The sequence below is a fragment of the Mastigoproctus giganteus genome, chromosome 11 (assembly GCF_048544385.1).
Source record: "Mastigoproctus giganteus isolate SK-2022 chromosome 11, ASM4854438v1, whole genome shotgun sequence".
NCBI classification, from domain to species: Eukaryota; Metazoa; Arthropoda; class Arachnida; order Uropygi; family Thelyphonidae; genus Mastigoproctus; species Mastigoproctus giganteus.
Window position 1 is genome coordinate 171,553,545 of NC_143585.1, and position 20,251 is coordinate 171,573,795.

General features: G+C 38.8%; 1 protein-coding gene across 1 annotated transcript in view; it reads right to left on the reverse strand.

Annotated features, from left to right (window-relative positions):
• The window catches only part of LOC150078575 (adiponectin receptor protein-like), a 222,636-nt gene that overhangs the window by 157,349 nt on the left and 45,036 nt on the right, over positions 1-20,251 (reverse strand). The window contains exon 3 of the mRNA XM_090385390.1: positions 2,345-2,491. Within this exon, the coding sequence (XP_090241516.1) occupies positions 2,345-2,491 (147 nt within the window). The remainder of the gene's footprint in view (positions 1-2,344; positions 2,492-20,251) is intronic.

A 20,251-nucleotide genomic window follows, 5' to 3' on the forward strand; every position in this document is an offset into this window, starting at 1 on the left:
CAACGGATAACTTTTCTCTTAGCAGCAAACATGTCTGGCACAGAGAAGCTTCCTCTTTTAATCATTGGAAAAGCACAGAAGCCTCGATGCTTTAAGGTTTGAAGACATTACCAACTTTGTATCGAGCAAACCAAAAGGCATGGATGACATCACAATCTACGAAGAATGGATCAGAGACTTGGATTGCAGGATGAGTGAGAATAGAAAATTTGGAATCTTCTGAAATTTGTAGCGATGAAAATGAGGAACCTACTGTGGTTGAACAAGAAGTTTTAGTGAAAGATGCTCATCAAGGATTAGAAATAAAATAAATAAATTTTCTGTTTATACTCCAGGACGACCACACAGTCAGAGGAGTTCACAAGATAAGATCGAAAAAAAATGCAAGAAACAGCACCGTATTCAGCAGTCATGGGCTTGAACCTGGTCACTCAAAGCACGTGTACTTATATACCCTTTGACTTGACCACTCTGCTACGGCAGCCTGTACATTGAAATTTTTCAAGCACAGCTTAACTTTGAAAATGAAATAACTGCTATTGTGCACATTCACAATTCTCTTTTAAAACATGCTCTACAATTGAAACAGCGTGTTTTGACAGATTATTATGAAACAATTCTCTTGTTAGACCTTGATAGGTATGTAGTCTATGTAGTGAAATTTACAATTTAATTGTAACAATGCAAAATTTACAATCATAATTTTCTTCTTTAATACTGTATTATAAATAAGATTTATAATACAAATTGTATTAGTAGAATTACATTAAATGTTCAAGCTTTTAGTTGTTTTACTGATGATTTTATGAATAATCGATATAATGTCCTTTCAACATAACATTTTTCTCATTCCCTAGAGGGGGGGGTCATTATATAGAGCTTGGACTGTAGTAACATACCTTTACAAAAAGGGGTTATCAAGCAAAGATATTCATGAAGACATGGTAAATACATTAGGAGAATCTATCCCATAATATGTAACTATCAAAAATTAGATGACTGAATTTTAATATGGCAGAACCAGCATCGATGATTAAGTGAACATCCATCAAGAGCCAATCCAGAAACCTTCAATAAGTTCAGTACATTATGGATGGTCAGTAATTAAAGATATAGTAGAGGCATTACGGGCATCTCAACTAAACAGTGCACATATTCTGTCAAATGAATTAGGGGTTCAAGCCCCTGACTGCTGAATACAGTCGATCTGCCAACCTGCAATGGACCAGTGTGGCAGATTATGGTCCATTTCCTCCAGCATGAATTGTTGAGGAGGCTTCCATCCTGCAGTGGGTTGATAATGGCTGCACTTTACCTTTTTTTACAATGCTCCTTCCCTCCCCCCTCTGCCTTCAATTCAAACTATTGAGCAACTTTATGCTTTTTATCAAGCAAATCCTAAAAACTTTCTGGCCAGATAGGTAACTATGTGAGAAACCACTTCACCATTACCAACCACAATCAAAACAATGAAAGGTTGATTTTATACAATATCCATAGCAGGAGTCTGGAGATAACATGCATTTTTATTTGATAGCCATGGCAAACTGCAAAAAAAAAAAAAAAAAAAAAAAATTACAAATACCAAAGGCTCTTTTATATCACAGCACTGGTACACATATTTATGTAATATACGTAAATTTTGCAAAAACAAATCTTTCAAATGTGGCCAAATATTGAGAATAGAGAAAACCAATGACACCATTGGATTCACCACACAAAATACATATAAGACGCAATTATATATAAACAAACATTTGTTATATAATGTAATCACTTCAAAGGGTGATAGCACTGCTACCTGTAAGGGACTCAACTTGGTTCAACCATGACTTTGAGGCCAACTGTATATACATGGTGGTAAGATTGATCTGCATATATGAATGAAGTCAAAATACAAAGCTCATTTTTAAGAAACAAATTATGGTTCTCCTAATTTCTCAAAAAGTGAAGCAGGAAAGATGACACCTCCAGCTACACCAATACAATGAGTGACGTCTCATAAAATTTCCCTAGGATACAGATAGGAGAAAAACAACAAGAACTCACATTACCTTGAGTGCTGATATGCCTTTGTTTTCTTAGTATTACTAACGGCTACATAATCCTACCATATTAACATAAGTACCAGACCAGTATCATCACAAGGATGCCTGTGAGAGAAAGAGAGATTACCTAGAGTGCTGATAACTACTGCCTTAGTTTTCTTAGTATTACTAATAGCTACATAATCATATTATATTAACATATTATATTTAGCATTTATTAACATATAATCATATTATAATAATTACCAGACCAGTATCACAAGGGTGTGTGTGAATGTGTGTGAAAGAGAGATTACCTTCCATGCTTCTTCCCATACTTTTCTCACCAACTGCTCTGCATGCTCCTCTGCCTCCAAGACCTTTCTAACCAAATGCTCTGCTCGTTCTGCTGCTCTTGCTGGAAACGACACATCAATTTCATCCATTTCTTCAAAGTCTTCTTTCTTAAAAAATTAAATATACAGGGTTAGTCAAAATGTTGTTCTTGACAACTATGACAGTTTATGCCAAATATACTTTGTATGTTTCTGTGACAAAAATGCCATCAAATGAAAGCTAAATATCAAACGTGTTTACCACAACAGAGATGGCACTGAATTCAAAATGACGCCACCTGTGGAGAAATTGTTTTGTGTTTTCTGTATTCATGGATCAAAATTGAGGTGATCAATTTCATGGATCAAAATCGAGTGTTTTTGCTGCACTAAAACAGTGCAGCAATCATTACAAACTAAATTTCATAGAAATTCACCAACTCAAAGCTTTATCATTAAGTGGTATAGGCAGTTTGTGGAGTGTGGATGCATCTGCAAGGGCAAAAGCACAAGTCGTCCAAGCACAGACGATGCAACTGTAGAACATGTGGCAGGCGTATCTCAGGAGTCCCCACAAATTGACTAACAAGGCCAGTAGAAAGCTTGGGATTCCACAAAAAAGTGTTTGGTATATTTTTAGGTGACTTGCCACGTGTTCTTACAAAATTCGTTTAAAGCTCTAAAACCACAAGACAAAAAATTTCTATGTACGAATTTTGTTGTAACATCCAAGGACTGTTGTGATAATGCTGAAAATTTCATAGACGGATTAGTGTTTACCGATGAAGCTACATTCCTCAGCATTAAAGTGAATTGACACAACATTTGTATTATCTGGGAAAGTGAGAATCCACATGAAACTGTGGAACATGAATGGGGCAGTCAAAAAATAAATGTTTTCTGCGAAAAAGATTTATGGGCTCTTCTTTTTCACCAAAGATACTGTGAATGGCATTTCCTACCTTGACATACTGTGGTTGCTGCCACAGCTAACACAAGATGGAAACAAACTGGGAGATGTAAAATTTCTGAATGACAATTATCTCTGTCACTGGGTTGGCTGTGCTTCCCGTGATGACAAACCTTTACTTCATAGGTCACTGAGACCACCGGACTACGCTTCTTTAGATTTTTATCTATTGGGTTTTCTGAAAGATTTGGTGTTTGTATCCCCTTACCTGCTACCTTGTAAAATTTGTGAGGATATATCACTGCTGCTATATGCAACAATATGCTGGAGAAAGTGTCACATGAATTTGATTATCATATCAACATATGTAGGGTCACATATTGAAGGACTATAAGATAACTGTTAAAAATTTTGGTCTTTATGCTTTCGTTTGATAGGGTTTTTTTTTTTTTTTTTTCTTTCTTTTTTACAGAAAAATATGTAGTTACTTTCAAATAAACTGTCAAAGTTGTCAGCAACATTTTGACTAATCCTGTATTTCCAACAGAAATAAAAATGGAAAAATAATATACAAGAAGTATACGATTTAGTAAAGCCTGAAATTAAGTTATAAAGAAATGAAAAATTCACCGAATTTCTATGTCTATTAAATATATATTACAGTAAATCTTCAATATTCAGGGGAAAGGGAAGGGAAGAGAAGGGGTAAATTCCTGAAAAACACTGGAAATATCAAAATTGTGATTATTAAGACTTTACAGGTCCACCTACCCCCCCCCCCCCAACTTTTATTTTTATGTACTGAATGTATTATGAAGAGTCAAAATACAGTTGTGCCCCCGTATCCGCTGATTATAAGGGGCTTAGAAGGGAACAGGCATTCTGTGTGTTATCAGACACTGTCTAAAACACTGATGGATCCAATATCTTTCTATTACAGATGATTTAGAAGTCCGGTTGGCCTGCCTCCCTAAAATCCACTCATGCACACCTTCTCGATGGTAAGCCCAGTTACGCCACTTAGGTGGCAACCAACGTGTAGAGTGGGTGTCTTCAAGACGCCTGGTCAGCGTGAAGATGAAAAGACCAAACCCTCCAGCACATGACAGCACAACAAAACAAATGGCCCTCAGTACCCAGCAGCTTTCATTCCCTTCTTACAGCAGCGAGAAGATCAGAGTGGAAGCCGAGGGTGCTAAGAATCTCTGGATACGACCAGGCTGCCAGGCACAAACTGAACCTGGCCTGTTACAACGTACAAGATCACTCATCAGTGAAGACAGGATATTAGAGCTGGAAAAGGAATTAGAAAATGTGAATTGGAATATCATCGGTTTGGCTGAAATAAGAAGAAGAAATGAATCACTTATAAGTTTATCAAGTTGTTTGTTTGTTTGTTTTTTTATATAGCTGTTGGCGCATCGGCTTCTGTGGCCACAATGCACCCCCAAGGTTTTTGCAGTACTGTGATCCAAGCCCGAGGCGGGATTCGAACCTGCGACCTTAGGGTTGCCGGGCAAGCACTTTACCCACCCGGCTAGCCCGGTCGGCATTTATCAAGTGGAAATCTGCTGTACACCAATGGAAACAGTGAAAGGAGTGAAGGTGGAATTGGGTTTCTGGTCCATAAAAATTTAAAAAACAACATTTTGGAATTCAAAAGTACATCACCAAGGGTGTCAAGACTACTACTCAGGATTTCTAAGAGGTACAAGCTAAAGGTTATAATGATTTATGCACCAACATTGAGCCATGATGATGAAGAGATTAAAGAAATGTACACCGAAATTGAGTCTTCTAAATGAGCAGAAAACCCACTACACTATTATTATGGGGGACTTCAATGCTAAGGTTGGAAAAAGACAAAACAGCACAAAAAGGGGGAACTATAGGAAATTTTGGAATTGGTGATAGAAATGAAAGAGGCGAAAGACTTGTGGAATTTGAAGAATCTCAAGGATTGTCAGTAATAAATACTTTTTTCAAGAAAATGGTGAACAGAAAGTGGACGTGGAAGAGTCCAAATGGATTAACAACTAATGAAATCGACTTCATCCTCACTAACAGAAGATATATTGTGAATGATGTTACCGTCCTGAATAAGGTAAATGTTGGAAGTGATCACATATTGGTAAGATGCACACTAGATATAGATGTAAGAAAAGAAAGGAAAAAACTGACTCGAGTAAATAATATAAAGGTTTTTGAGATAACAGAAGAGGAGAAAATGCAGTATGTACTGGAACTTAAAAACAAGTTTGAGCTTCTGCAGCCTGCTCAGGACCAAGATATCAGCGAGGAATATTACAACTTTCTGAAAGTGATAAAGCCCAAGAAACCTATAGGGAAAAAAAAAATTCCAAAGAAGAAAAAATTAGTCAAGAAACACTTGTTATGATGAACCGAAGGCGAAAAATGAAGAGCAAGATAAACACTGACAAGGAAAAAATTGAGTATACCGAATTAATGAAAGCCATTAGAGACTCAGAGAGGACATAAGATTTAACACAAGAAGAATAGAACAAGCATTAAGAGAAAACAAAGGATTTAAATCAGCAGCCATGAGCAGTAATACAGAAAGACAAATGATACTGAAACTGAAGAATAGCAATGGTGTACTTATAAACAGCAGAGAAGGCATAATTCAAATAGCAGAAGACTACTATAGAGAATTACACAAGGAGTGAGGGAATGATGCCAGCAGTGGGGAAGATGCATTGCAAATTAGCAACACATACAACATACCCGATATTCTTCCTGATGAGGTAGAACATGCATTGAAGAAAATGAAGAATCAGAAAGCCCCAGGGGAAGATGAAGTTACTGTAGAGTTGTTAAAATTGGGAGGAAGAGACATAACACAAAAACTGGCAAGGCTCTTCACAAAGTGCATTAGAAAAGGTGTGACGCCTAAGCAGTGGAATAATCATAGTTTTACTGCATAAGAAAGGAGATAAATAAGAAACTGGAAATTATAGAGCTTGTTATCCCACATCTACAAGTTGTTCACAAGGGTCACTACTAACAGATTACAAAGAATACTTGATGAGAATCAACCAAAGGAGCAAGCTAGCTTTAGCAAAGGATTCTAAACTATGGATCACCTTCACATAATATCACAGCTAATGGAGAAAGCAAATGAACATAAAACACCATTATGCCTGACATTTGTGGATTATGAAAAGGCATTTGACTTCATACAGCATAAGGCAATGTTTCGGACACTGGAAAGACAAGGCATAGATACCCCATATATTATGATTTTGAAGAAAATATATGAGAATGCTACTTCCTTTATTAGACTAGACAAAGACAGTAGGAAATTTAAAATCGAGAAAGGAGACATAATATCTCCGAAGCTGCTTACTGCTGCCCTTGAGGAAGCTTTCAGAAGATTAGACTGGTAGCAGAAAGGAGTCAATATGAATGGAGAGAACATAAACTATTTGCAGATGACATTGTGGTCATAAGCCACGATCCCAGATTATTAGAGGAAAATCTTAATCAGTTATGCACAGTTAGTAAGAATTTTGGACTAAAGATGAATATGACTAAAACAAAAGTAATGATGAACAAGTATGCTACAGAAAGGGAAATAATGATCGAAGGAGCAGTAATTGAAAAGGTGGAGTCATACTTATCTGGGATAAGTTATTAGCTGTAATAACACTGGAAGTCAAGAGAAGAATAAATTTTGGATGGATAGCAATTAGGAAATATAGTCACATACTGAAAAGCAATATCCCAGTTTGTCTGAAACATAAAATAATGAACCAATGTATACTCCCCACCATGACTTAAGGAAGTGAAACTTGGGCACTCACCAAAAGAATGGAAGAGAAGCTGAGAACTACACAGCGAAGAATGGAACGAATTATATTGGGAATAAGAATGTTAGATAAGAAGAGAAACACATGGATTAGGCAGCAAACTCAAGTAAAGGACATTCTATTCTATTCTATTCTTATCAAAACTAAAGAACTAAAATGGTCTTGGGCAGGACACATAGCTCAAAGACATGATGACAGATGGACTAAGAAAATAACAGAATAGTACCCAAGAGGAGCTAGAAGAAAACCTGGAAGACAAAGGCAGAGATGGATAGATGAAATTCATGAGTTTATGGGTAGTAAATGGATGGCCAGTGCTCAAAACAGAAGGAACTGGAAAGTTGCTGGAGAGGTCTTCATCCTGCAGTGGATTGAAAATGGCTGATGATGATGATCTGCTGATTCAGCTAACCACGGTTAACCACATAAAAAAAAAAAAAAAAAAAAGGAAAAAACAAAAAACACATACTACTCGCGTGTCCAATATGATGCTTCCCATTATTTTTTGCAATGTTGCGTGTGGTTTCGTCAACAACATTATAATGGTTCTTTAGAGATTTAATGCTGACAGGGCTAGCCAGGCGGGTAAAGTGCCTGCCTGGCAACCCAAAGGTTGTGGGTTCGAATCCTGCCTCGGGCTTGGATATTATGATGGTGCCATACTGTCCAGTTGGACCTCATGGCCACGATACACAAAGGAAGCAGTAAAAAACTGGTTCCTTCGTGTATTGCTAACATCACTCTAGCAGAGTCTCCCAAATTATATCCGAGAGCGGGTGCAACTTATGGAGGTCTAACGTGGAGATGACGAGCGAACATCGGACCGATTGCATTCCAGTTAGAATATCCAGTAAGAGAGCACATCAAATGCGACATTGATCCCGGGACGAGATTTCAGATCATTATATGGAAAGCAAATACTGTTCCAAGAGTAATCTCATCATAGTACAACCTTCTGTTGAAGTAAAAATTCGATGTTTCCTACAAAACATCAGGAGTGTCAAAAACAAGCTAGATGGCCTACTTGATTTGCGTTTCTGCTCAGAGTACAACTTCGTCATTCTGATTGAAACCTGGCTCAGAGATGAAATGGAAATTGCTGCCTTCACCTCAAATCTTGGCCATCACACGCTGGCTGCTAATAGAATTGGGAGACGAGGTGGCGGTGTAGCAATATGTCAAAGGAGTTCACTATCCCTGATTAAGGCATCCACTTATCCAGGAGGTGACATAGAAGCTGTTCTTGGAATCTACCGAATTGCTGGTTTGTCGATCTGTGTGTGCCGTTTATTTACCTCCACCAGTTTCTGAGGATTCTGTCCTTAATCTGACAGCATGGCTGTCATCCACAATCAATCATCGTCAAAAGCTCATCATCCTCGGAGACTTTAACCTTCCACTGGCAGCCACAAAGAAGTTCCTAGGTACTCTGTCATTGAACATGTCGGAAATGGGCTTATTCATGTTCCTCCCTCACACGGCGATGCCACCCTGCAGCGCATCTTCTCAAACTGTTTAGTAGAGGAAACCCTGACCATAACTGAGAACTTCCTCCCGTCCGATCATGTTCCGATTGCTGTGATGATATCTCTGAAGGCACCTAAGGATGAACGTACACAAGTACAAATTACGAACAATGTCAGAAGAGTATACAATCCAAAATACATCAACAATGGAAAAGTTACTACCCTTTTCCAACTGTACCCATGGAACATACTGGCTGAGCTTAACATAAATCAGGCTGCCTACTGGCTTTCGAGATGGATGGAATTCATTGCAAGGTCTGCAATGTCCAAAACTTGCATCCTTGGTCCCCATTCAAAGCCATGGTGGAATGACCTCCTGACCAAGGCCTTTAGGGAAAAACAGGCAGCCCATGCCTCTTACAAGAGGTCACCTTCACAAGAGTCATCCGCCAAATTTTCCAAAGCAAGGATGGACTTCCAGAAGAGGAAACAATTTTCTATTGACAATTTCATGAACGGCCGGCTATCCAGGGGAAAACGTGTGTGGTCCACTAGTCATACTTGCGCCCCTCTATCTTTAGATGTCCAGGAATGGTGTGAGCATGTGCTGCGTTTTAAGCGAGATCACCGTGACTCCGAAGCATATATCCTTGGAACGAAGCATTTAACATTTCTTCACCTACTAGTAATACAGAAATTTCCGAAGAACAACTAATAAAAATAATAAATTCACTACCTGACAAGTCCACCATAGGAATTGACGCAATACCTTTGTTTAGTCTAAAAATTGCTTCTCATTTCATCAGCAAAGAGCTCACTCAACTCTACAACAAAGTACTCAAATTTGCACAGGTGCCTTCAAGCTGGTTATCATACAGAGTCGTGGCAGTGCCAAAAAAGCCTCATGCGAAAAGACCGGCTGACTTCAGGCCAATATCAATTGCCTCTCCCTTCCTGAAATGCCTCGAGAAGTGCATCTATAATGATGTAGCATGCACAATCTTTGCGCATAGGCCAGAACACACCCATTATGCCATGCCTAATAGATCTATGGTAACCTGTCTACAGTCATTATCACAGAAAATACTTCAGGCCTGGAATGACAACGAAGATCTTCACACCATTTTTCTCGACATGAAATCTGCTTTCGACTCAGTCCAAATAACACCCCTTCTTGCCTTACTAGAGAGATTCTACGGGATATCTGGAAATATGCTCAAGATCCTCAATAATTTGCTATCTAGGAGAATGCTTCACTTCAAAGGCAATGGCATTAAAGTCACTAAAAGCGTCGAAGTAGGGATCCCACAAGGTGGTTGTCTCTCAGCCTTGTTATTTGCAGCAATATTCGTTCCACTAATGGATCAAATTCCAGCGTTCCTATCGTATGCTGATGATATTGTTGGCTACTTGCCATGCAAACGCCATGTTGGTCCTTCACAAAAAAGACAAACCGCCTCTGAATCTGTAAACAGCTACCTAAATACATTCTATAAGTATGCTAAATTTTTTGGCCTGTCAGTCAATCCAGAGAAGTCAAACTATCTCATCTTTACGCCAAGTCTGATCACTTCTGCTGATACTGCATCTTCTCTACTTCCGGAATTGGTAGGAAATGCCCTGACTCCCACAGACAGTGTCAAATTCCTAGGAGTAATCCTTGATGCCAACTTCACCTATAAAAAGCAAATCCAAGCTCAGTATTCCAAAGCCCTGAGAGCGTTCTGGGGAATGAAATTTGATCTGTGCAAAACGCACAATAAGAAAATAATCAAGAAGTACCTCGCAACTTACTTCGGTAGTGTACTCTCCTATGCCGTAGAAGTTTGGTCGGCGGCACCACCCACCAGCCTCAGGAAACTATGGGGCCTCGAATTCTGGGTGCTGAAGTGGGCCAACTTGTGGTCGCACCAGATCTACACAACATCTAAATCTACTCTCTGCTGCAACCTGCAATATACGCCCATAGTCCACAGAGCCCATGTGCTAAAAATAAAGTCATTCCTTCATCTGTGCTCAGCTAAGCAGGATCACATCAACGTCTGGAACACGGCTGGTTGGCGTTTGCCAGGCAGACATCTCCGTAGTACCCCCTCCTTATGCTCAAGGCTCCAGCGGTTACAGAATTTCAAGAGACACTTCCCTAATGTGACTCTGGACACTCTCAATTTGCTCAACATCGACATCGACCTGTGGACTATAGACAAGGCATATCGAGATGGCATCTTGTCCCATGTTGCTGTTTGTAAAGGACATTTATGTAAGTGCCGATCTTAGTTAGCCAATGTAATGTCATGTTCTGCTCCACTTGTAGTCCTTTTTCGCTGTAATTACTACTTCATTCATTTTTACATTTTGACTATTATCTTTGCTTTGATCTATTAATTATTATTTAGTTATAATTATTATTTTATTTATTTATTTTATTTTTTTTTTTTATAAATCAAAATCACTTGTATAAACAACTAATTGTAAGATTCCTCTGGCTTTCTGTGTAAGGAATAATCACTAGTGTATAAAATTTATGTTAATAAAGAATCTTATTATTATTATTATCATACGATAAAAAAAAAAAAAAAAAAGATATTTAATGGATGCACAGTTTTCAAACTTTTCAATAACTTCAAGTTTTTGTTTAATTTGAAAGCACAACTCTTGCATTTGCCCATCATTTTTGCAATTTCTAAACAAAAAAAAAAATAATAAATAAAAAATAGTTACTATAAAAAAAAACATTCTGATATCCCTGACATAAATAACGAAACAAAATTTGTCCTTTTCCAGTGCGACAGAACACGACAATCGATGCGATGTACTAAATCAAACTAAACATTTGGTCTCTCTTTTTTTTGGTTTGAGTGGTAGGTGTGAAGACAGCGGTAGTTTCCAAGATAATCAGTACACTAATCTCCCATGTTGTTGTTGTTATTTGGTTTTTAGGAGCATTAGCAACTAAGGCCATATTGCTCCAGTGATATGCGGTGGTCATTCCCTGACCTTTCCGCATCCTCCGTATTTGGTGGTTCGAGCCCGTGACGGGTTCGAACCCCAGTCTAATCAAGAAGCGTGTGCTACGCACTGCTGCTCCTGCCCACCTGGCTATGGAGGCGCCGACTAATCTCCCAATTACAACTTATAATGCCAGTTCTTGTTGCTTATTTATGACTTGCAAAATATCTGTTTATACCTATTCTAGTTATTACTTGTATTTTATGATTTCTAGTTGATTTTTTTTTTTATTTGGAGCCTTGAAGTGTTCCGGTTAATCCGATCCTGGTAAATCGAGAATCTGCTGTACTTTATTATTATCAAATTTAACATCGGCAATGTCTTACTGTGTGTTTAATTTATCAATTAAACTTTATTGTATGTACAAGAAAATCATGTCATATATGGGGTCAGCAGGTGTTTGCTTATATCCGCAGTTTCAGCCATCCACGGTAGGTCTTGAGACGTAACCCCCAGATATGGGGTCTTACTGTAACAGAAAATAACTTATCTATGAAAAGATCTAAACCTCCAAAGAACCTCCTTATTCATTTCACAAATATACGTGGTCTCAGTTTCAATCTCAATGATGTCCATTTCCAACTACAGTCTGCCAAGACTCACTTACCCTTTCTGACAGACTCCCAATTATTTGTTGCCTCAACTATTGCTCAACTCAACTGTCAAAGATGGCATAGGGCAGACATATGCTCTATGCCATCTTTTGCTTCAAAAGGTGGTACTTGTGCATATGTCTGCTCCAACATTCCCTGTCAAAGACTTGACAATTTGGAATCTTCTCTTCTTGATCTACTCTGGCTTAAAATCTCTCTACCTCCTTCTATCAAATTCAACTGTTGCCTCTGTTGTTCTCCCAACTGCAATAACCACTTTGAACTCAAAACTTACTTTCTTTGAAGCTCCACTTCCTCCTGTCAAACTTTTCCAACAGTGAGGTAATTTTCCATGGCGATTTTAATGTTCACAACTCCAGCTAGCTTAGTATTCTAGTCACATGGAGTTGTGAACATTAAAATCGCCATGGAAAATTACCTCACTGTTGGAAAAGTTTGACAGCAGAAAGTGGAGCTTCAAAGAAAGTAAGTTAAGAGTTCAAAGTGGTTATTGCAGCGGTCCTAACCACACACCCCATTCTGTGGTGCCTAGAGGGCAACTACCCACCTTGGGTAGTCGCCCTCTAGGCACCACAGATCTCATCTTGATGTTCTCTTCTCCAATAGACTCTTGCTCATGGCCATTCTAAGCTTTGCATTGTTTGGCATTATAAGAATGCAAAAAGAAATGATCAGCAAGATTTCTATTCTTCTTTTGCTTCTCTGGATTACTGTTTTAAATCTTGATGTTCAATGTTTGCTCAGATCATGTTAGTAAAATTATTTCAGTAAGGATAAAATTCTTCATTCCACACTCCACATTAAAATTTTGTCTTTCATCTAAACTTTGGTTTCCCAATAAATAACTGTATTAAGCTGTTCAAGATAAGAACGTTGCATAACTGTAATTTACTTGCATCCAAATCTTGGGGTTCATTTCCTTCCTATACTGACAACCTCCTATACTGACAGCTGACAACTGTAAAGCAGTTATTAATCCATCCAAAACAAATTTTGGACAGTAAGCTAAATGCATTTTTCCTCTTCCTCAGACATCACACATGAGAAGGACTTGGATTTAAATTTTGGAGGGATGGTTGCAGGTTAGATGTGCAGAATTTGATTTCAGCCAGTGGGCAATTGATTGTTAGAACAAACTTTCATCTGGCATCCTGGAAGTGGGTAGTGTCAAAAATTTTAAGAAAGAACTGAACAAATAATTAGAAGGTTGGGACAGGTAATGTGTGAGAAAATGGCTTCTTTTTTTTTTTTTTTTTTTGCTGATGCTGTATAAGTTTGCTTTCTTGCATCTTTTGTCATTACTAACAAATACAGTCATACTTGCTACTCCATTCAGATTGCCTAAACAGATTTTGTCTTATTCCTTAATCATTTGTTCTATAACATACCCCTACTAACATCTTCCCTTATCTCAAATCATTTCACATCACACCGACTCAACAACTTGTGCATTACCTTGATCTAATTCTTGGAAGATTCTTAGTGTATTCAAGCAGTTTTGATTAGAAGCTTCACTCCCTCACCCCTCCATCCTTCCTAAATATACACTATTAACCAAACAAAGTTCTTCATATCATATCTCAATAAACCCAATCACATCAGCATTACTTAACCTGATCAAAAGCTCAAATCTATTTAATTTGTTTGCAATACTCGTGGCTTTAGCCACGAGTATTGCAAACAAATTAAATAGATTTGAGCTTTTGAGTTTTTTACTTTATTGCACCTTATAGTTACTTAAGAGTGTTTTTCTATGTGATCATCAATGCTTATGAAGTTTGCTTCTATTACACTTTCCCCTTCAGATTTTAATAGTTATTAACAGTTCAACACAACTGCTCTCAAGGAGGGCACATACGTAATTTTGTTCCATGCCACTGACCCGAACTGATTCAGTCATTGCCATAATTGAGCTGGATCCTTGATTCTTTAGACCAGGTGCCATATCTGCAATCATCCAATGTTCAGATACATTAGCAGTAGCAAATAATGTAAGAGAGCAAGCTTATACAGCATCAGCAAAAAAACACAACGCCTCCCATTTCATTTATTCATTCCCTCCAACAGTTTGTCTAGTTCTTGCATTTTTTGCCAAAGATTTCTCGTAATCTCCCTTTGCTTGCCTGACCTCTTTTGTGACTTGATTAGACACTAGTTTACATCTAACATACGTTTCTGTGTCATCCAATAATTTCCATGAATCCCATGCACTTTTCTTATCTGCCACGAGTTTCATCAGTTCATCTGACATCCATCACCTTGAAGAATATTTCTCAATTGTTATGAAAAGCCTAGTAGCTTCTATGATTAATTCCTTGAATGCATCCCATTTAGAATTTGCTGATAGTACCATCATCAGTTGGCCCTACTCTATAGAATTTAAAAACTGTCTCAGACCAAAGTAGCCACTTTTATGAAAGCAACCCACACCCCTTTTTAATGAAAACCCCAAACACGAGGTATTAGAACCTACAGTCCGTAGTACCGTGCTTGGGTTGGAGGTTCAGAAGACGAAAGAAGATATTTGTTGACACTGGACTTCAACTTCTGTAGACTTCATGCGTATTTTCAGGAAATACATATGAAGGAAGGTTGTTCCAGAAACGGCAGTTGAATGAATAAATGAAGAAGATGAAAAGTTGGTTCTGTGAGTTAAGTTGGACAGTAAATGGATGTTGGCTGGTGGCAGCATGTGTTCGGACTATTTTGAAAGAGAAAGTGAGAATTACAGAAGACAAATCAGAAGAACAGTGCCCATGGAAGTATCTGTAAAAAAGGCATGCAGCAGAAACAGTATGTCTATGAGACAGCGAGTGGAGAGACTGTTACAGAGGAGTCATTAATTAACGTAACTGCCCTCTTCTGAATGGAATCTAGAAGTCGGAGAGAGGTTTTGGGGGGCACCGCCCCAGTTGTGGGAACAACATTCCATGGTAGGCCAAATTTGCAATTTGTACAAAGGGAACAGCTGTTTGGAAGAAAAGTAAAGCAGAGAGCTAAAGAGAAAACCAAGTTTTTTAGATGCAGAGGAAGTAATTTGTAATGTGCTTGTACCAAGAGAGATTAGAAGTCAGAGTAATCCCAAAAGAGATATATCAACTTGCCTCGAAATTGGAGTATCGCCAAAGATAAGCATAGGAGCAGAAGAATCTTTTTGTAAGATATAAGACAAGACTGAGTTTTAGAAGGATTGAAATCAACTAAGTTGTCTTTGCCCCACTGCAGAATTATCTGGAGATTGGCATTTAAGGAATTGGTAGCGGATATTCGAGAAGTTGAAGCTGATTGAGCAGAGCAATGTTTCTCAAAATGGAAAGTGGAATGCAACGTGCTATCATTGGAAAAACTATGGATGGGATTTCCAGTCAATGGAAGAAGGTTATTAATATACAAGAGGAAAAGAGTGGGGGAAAAGAACTGAACCTTGGGAGACAACAGCCTTAGTGGAGAAGTTAGAAGACAGAGAGCCATCTACCATCAACCTCAGTGAGTGATCAGAGAGAAAACTGGATAACCAATTACAAAAAAACAGTTGGAAAACCAATAAGAAGAAAGCTTATTTAGAAAACCTTTATGCAAACACGATCAAAAGCCTTTGAGATGTCAAGAGCAACTGCTTGTGTTTCACCGAACTTTTCTATTGAATTCACCCATAAATGGGTAACGTAAGCCAGAATATCACCAGTGGATTGAATGGAATCCATACTGGCGATTGTGGAATCCATACTGGAAGGTTTCTAGGTAGTTTATAAGAGTTGGCGGTTAATTGATTTCTCCATTACTTAAAGAGTAGAAGTAACTGCAATGGGACAATAATTATAATTGGATGGGAGGGATTTGTCACCCTTTTTTTAGGAACTGGCTGGATATGAGCAAATTTCCAAGCAGAAGGAAAAACACCTTTGGAATAAGAAAGTAAAAAAAGGTGGCAAAGAACAGGAGTAAATTCAGGAGCACAGGTTTTGAGAACAGGTGGAGGAATATCGTCAGGATCTCCAGCTTTCTTAGCATCAAAATTCGTCAAAATCCTTCTGACAGAAGACCATAGGAGGCATTGAATGGAGCACGTTGGGAACGGTAAGAGGGGTTTTACCAATATCATTAATACACGAGTTGGAAGAAAAATGGGATGCTAGCAGGTCAGCTTTCGCTGAAGTGACAACAGAACCAGCTGGTTTTGACAGAGGTGGAAGCAGAGATGGGCAAAAGTTGTGGTCAATAGCTTTCGCAAGAGACCAGAATGCTCGGCTGCCATTAGGACAAGAAGCAAGTTTTCTAATCTTAGCCTGTTCAAAATCTATTTTGGACTGATTAATAATTGCTTTACAATTGTTGCGAGCTTTGGTGAAGGCAAAAAATTAAACTAAAGAATTGGAAACAAGTCAATTAGGATACGCAACATTCTTCTCTTGAACAGCCTTAGCATATTTATTGGAAAACCAAGGTTTTAAAGTGGAGTGTGGAATAAAGGATTCCATTCCTACAAGAATAACTTCACTGATATGATCTGAGCAAACACTGACATCAGAAGTTTTGAAACAGTAATCCGACCAAGGAAAAGAAATCTTGCAGTGGATCTTGAAATCTTGCCGAATGGACCATTCACTTCGACCGTGTACTTAGAAGGGTTGTTTGTGAGAAAAAGATCAAGCATATTGGCTGTATGGTTAGGATTGTCTGGTATTCTTGTAGATAAATGAACAATCTGTGCAGGGTCATTAGTAATTGCAAAAGCCTCAGCATCTCGACCAGCTGGGTCGGTGTGACAAAAAGGAAGCCAAGCTGGAGTTGTAAACATTAAAATCACCAAGGAAAATTACTTCACTGTTAGCAAAGTTGGACTGGATAAAGTCAAGTTGAAAGAGAGAAAGTCAAAGAGCTCCAAGTGATTAGTGGAGTTGGGAGAATGGTAGAGATAACAGATGAATCTGACACAGTGAGGTAGAGAGATTTTAAGCCAGAGAAGATTGAAAACAGGAGATTCCAAATTACCAAGTCTCTGACAGGGAATATCAGAATGGACATATGCACAAGTACCACCTTTGAGGCAACTCAGATGAGTAGTTGAATCACTTTATCCTTGTTGGTAGTTATATCTTTCAGTAAATGCAAAATCAATACACTGTGATAACTGTCACTTAGTGGTTCTTTTATCTGCAAATTCTTAATGTTTGAAGAATCAGTAATGATAATCAGATCAAAAGTATTACTTCTTTTGGTTGCCTCTTGAATATGCCGCTGTAGAAAACAATCTTCCGATTAATCCAAAAAAGCCTTGCTTGTGTGTGAGTGACCAACCCAGATGTCCTAGTCAATATCTGGAAGTTAAAATCCCTCATTATAAGTCAATCTGATTTACTGGCCTACTCTATTTCCCTGTACAGTTGTTCATTTTACTCTTCAGAGTGATCAGGTTTATAATGCACTCCTACTCTCAATTTTGCTTTCCCTGTGCTTATATAACACAAAATTGACTCAACATTGCACTGTCCACCCATGTCAACAGGATGCACTTCCCTAGATTTTATGTGTTTCTTAACTTACAGCATAACACCTCCTATCCTGTCTATCCTTCCTATACACATTGTACTCCCCAAATTCCAATTCTGCATTGCTTATATCTGTGTGACACCACATCTCTGATATCCCAACAATATCTGCCTTTCATGTTTTGACCAGCACCTCAAATTCATCAAATTTATTTACCAAACTCCTAGCATTGGTGTACATGCACCTGTTCTTATTCTTAGTTAATCTAACATAGCCCACAAACTTACTTGTTTCATGATGACTCCCAGCAGTCCTTGAAATCCATAGCAGCTTGCTTTCAAGGCTGCTACTTGTTCCAACAGAAACAGCGCAAGAATCACTTTCATTTCAGATCAGCTATTTTAATCTATTAGTTTGTGTATTCCCCAAACTAGCAGTTTTCCTACCCACCCAACACTGCCTCGATAGCATCAGCAAACTTTCTTGCACCCTTTCCATTAAACGTACGCCATTCCTGCATAAGTACTTGTTAACAGGAGAGACTGCTTCTACAGGAATGGGATACACTTAAACAGAAAGGGTGCAAGAATATTTGCTGATGCTATCGAGGCAGTGTTAGGAGGGTCGGAAAACTGCTAGCTTGGGGGAGGGAGATACAAAGACTAATAGATTAACAGTAGCCACTGGCAGAGGTGAAAGTGATTCTTGCACTGCTTCTATTGGAATGAGCAGAAGCCTGGAAAACAAGATGCAGGATATTTCAGAGACTGCTGGGAGTCATTGCGGTACAAGTAAACACATTGGTTGTGTTAGGGTAGATAAGAATAGGGACAGGTGCACGTATAACACTTGCATGTACACCAATGCTAGAAGTTTGGTAAATAAATTGGAGGTATTGCTCAAAACATCAAAGGCAGATATTGTTGGGATATCAGAGACGTGGTATCACACAGATATAAGGAATGCAGAACTGGAATTTGAGGAGTACAATGTGTAGCATTAGCATTAGTAGAGGCATTTGATGCAAGAAAGCAAGCTTATGCAGCATCAGCCAAAAAAAAAAAAAAAAAAGCCCACTTCCACTTCACCCCTCTGTTCGTTCAAAATACCTGTCCAGCTGAGCCTTAAACTTATTTAGGCTATCAACCTCCACCACAAGGGATGGAAGTCTGTTCCACCAACCAACCACCCGCTGGCTAAAGGCAAATTTCCGCACGTCTATCCTACATCTGTCTTTCCTCAATTTGAATTTATGCCCTCTCAGGTGATTTTTCTGAGCTAGAGGAAGAATCCCATCAGCATTGAGCATGCTTAAACCATTCAAGGCTTTATACACCTCTATCAGATCACCTCGCTGGTGCCTAGTCTCCAGACACTGTAATTTGCAAAACTTAAGCCTTTCTTCGTAAGAGCACCCCTTTGTTCCATTCACTAATCTTGTTGCCCTTCTCTGTACTCGTTCCAGCAGCTCTACATCCTTCTTGAAATGAGGCCTCCAGACCTGTATACAGTACTCTAGGTGTGGCCTGACCATCGCCTTATACAATGGAATAATCACCTGTTTATCCCTGCTGGAAAAATTCCTGTATATCAGTGACAATACTCCATGAGCTACTCTTGCAGCCCGTCTGCACTGCTCAGAGAACTTCATATCTGCCTGCACAACCACCCCTAAGTCCCTTTCATTCTCCACCACTGTCAGTGCAGTACCACAGAGTTGATACGTTGCTCTGGGGTTGCTGTTTCCCATGTGTAGTACTTTACATTTGTCAATGTTAAACTTCATTTGCCACCTCTCAGCCCATCTGCTCAACCTTTCCAGATCCTGTTGCAGCAGCATAGTGTCCGTAGTGTCCTTGACAACCCTGCCAACCTTTGTATCGTCTGCAAACTTGGACATTAAGCCGGATATACCATCATCAATATCATTTATAAATACAGAAAACAATAATGGACCCAACACTGAGCCCTGAGGGACTCCACTAATAACATCAGTCCACGATGAGCAGTGTCCATTGATTACCACTCTCTGTCTTCTCCCCCTCAACCACCCCTTTATCCATAGCAGCAATTTGCCTCCAATGTCACACTGCTCCAATTTGTGTAGCAGTCTTCCATGTGCAACAGTATCAAAAGCCTTTCTAAGATCCAAGTATATAATATCAAAGTTATTCCCTGCATCCAGTTCTTTTGTGACTGCATCATAGTATCCAATCAAGTTGGTCAGGCAAGACTTCCCCTTAACAAAACCATGCTGCGTCTGAGCTATAACTGAAGTCTTGTCTAAATGATCCTGCAGTGCTTCTTTAACCAGTGCCTCCATTAATTTTCCTGGAACAGAAGTTAAGCTCACAGGTCTATAATTACTTGAGTCAGCCTTTGATCCTCCTTTGTGAATTGGGGTCACATTTGCACATCTCCAGTCTATGGGTACCTCCCCTCAGTCCAAGGAAGCTCTCATAATTATGGCTAAGGGTTTGCTTACTTCCTTTGCTGCCTCCTTTAATATAACTGGATAGATCCCACCCACCCCGGGTGCCTTTCTTGTGTTTATCTTCAACAGTTTCTCC